The sequence below is a fragment of the Sander vitreus genome, unplaced genomic scaffold (genome assembly GCF_031162955.1).
Source record: "Sander vitreus isolate 19-12246 unplaced genomic scaffold, sanVit1 ctg548_0, whole genome shotgun sequence".
Taxonomy (NCBI): domain Eukaryota; kingdom Metazoa; phylum Chordata; class Actinopteri; order Perciformes; family Percidae; genus Sander; species Sander vitreus.
Genome location: NW_027595647.1, coordinates 32,501 through 33,571, shown reverse-complemented (window position 1 = coordinate 33,571; position 1,071 = coordinate 32,501). Strand labels below are relative to the sequence as shown.

The 1,071-nt window shown below is 46.0% G+C and overlaps 1 protein-coding gene across 1 annotated transcript in view; it reads right to left on the bottom strand.

The window, feature by feature from the left end:
* Positions 1 to 187: 187 nt before the first annotated feature.
* Positions 188 to 1,071, bottom strand: part of LOC144514358 (integrin alpha-3-like) — a gene marked incomplete at its 3' end in the record, with an annotated part of 8,559 nt that continues 7,675 nt past the window's right edge. Inside the window, exons 6-7 of the mRNA XM_078245500.1 lie at positions 1,069 to 1,071; positions 188 to 280 (exon numbers count right to left, since the gene is read on the bottom strand). The exon at positions 1,069 to 1,071 is cut by the window's right edge and continues 104 nt beyond it. Of these exons, the coding sequence (XP_078101626.1) occupies positions 188 to 280; positions 1,069 to 1,071 (96 nt within the window). The remainder of the gene's footprint in view (positions 281 to 1,068) is intronic.

The window sequence follows — 1,071 nt, the reverse complement described above, 5'->3', positions numbered from 1 at the left end:
AAAATATCTTGGATTACTTTGATCCTGAAGAAAAGTGTTGTGATTTCTGGCTGTTTGTTCTGGATGTTTGATAAAGAAAAAGTCTCTCTGAATGAACCTGTTTCACTGAGTTGTAAACGAGTAGCAGAGATTTAAAGGGACAGTTCACCTGTTAGAGCAGATGTGGAGATTTGAAAGGACATTTCACCTGTGTAAATGTTTCTGCGCTGCACGTTGGGGAAGGAACTCCTCCGGGTATCAAAGACATCGTCTGGATTCATCCAAGAGACGTGGACATTTCCTACAACACACAGACACACACACACACACACACACACACACACACACACACACACACACACACACACACACAAACAGACAGACACACCCACACACACACAGCCAGACAGACACACAGCCAGACAGACACACACACACACACACACACACACAAACACAGACAGATACACACACACAGACACACACACACACACAGACACAGACACACACACAGACACAGACACACACACACACACACACGCACGATTATATTCTGCGGTCCGTCTGTTTTTCTCCCCACCAAGGCTGCAGCAGACATCGGGAGATGCCTCAACAGACTGTCCATGTCCGGGTCTGTCAACGCTGTGTCTCAGCAAAGAAATGGAGAGACCGAGCAACCCCCACTGTGGCCGCTGGCTAATGTTAATCTTAACGGTTGCTAACTCCACCGGACACTGGTTAGATATAACGAGACAAACTAAGTTGTCAGTCAGCTGGCATGAACACTGTGCATTCCTACGCTGTGACAAGAGTGTGTAAATGAAACATTAAGTTGTTACATTTTACTAATTTATGGTCTGTGTAATGTTGACATTGATCAACCAGAAGAAAAAGCCAGCTGTGTGTTGGCAGAGTGCGACCTACTGTACTGGAGGTAGAGTTACTCCGTCATTCTCCCCCTGTCGTGTATACAGGAAGAACTGGCAGAACCCGCGTATTCACTGAACCGGGGTTAAACCATACCCCGGTTACTGCTGTGCATGTAAACAAACAAAGTTAAATGAAGGGACGTTAGAAACAGAAGCTCACCTT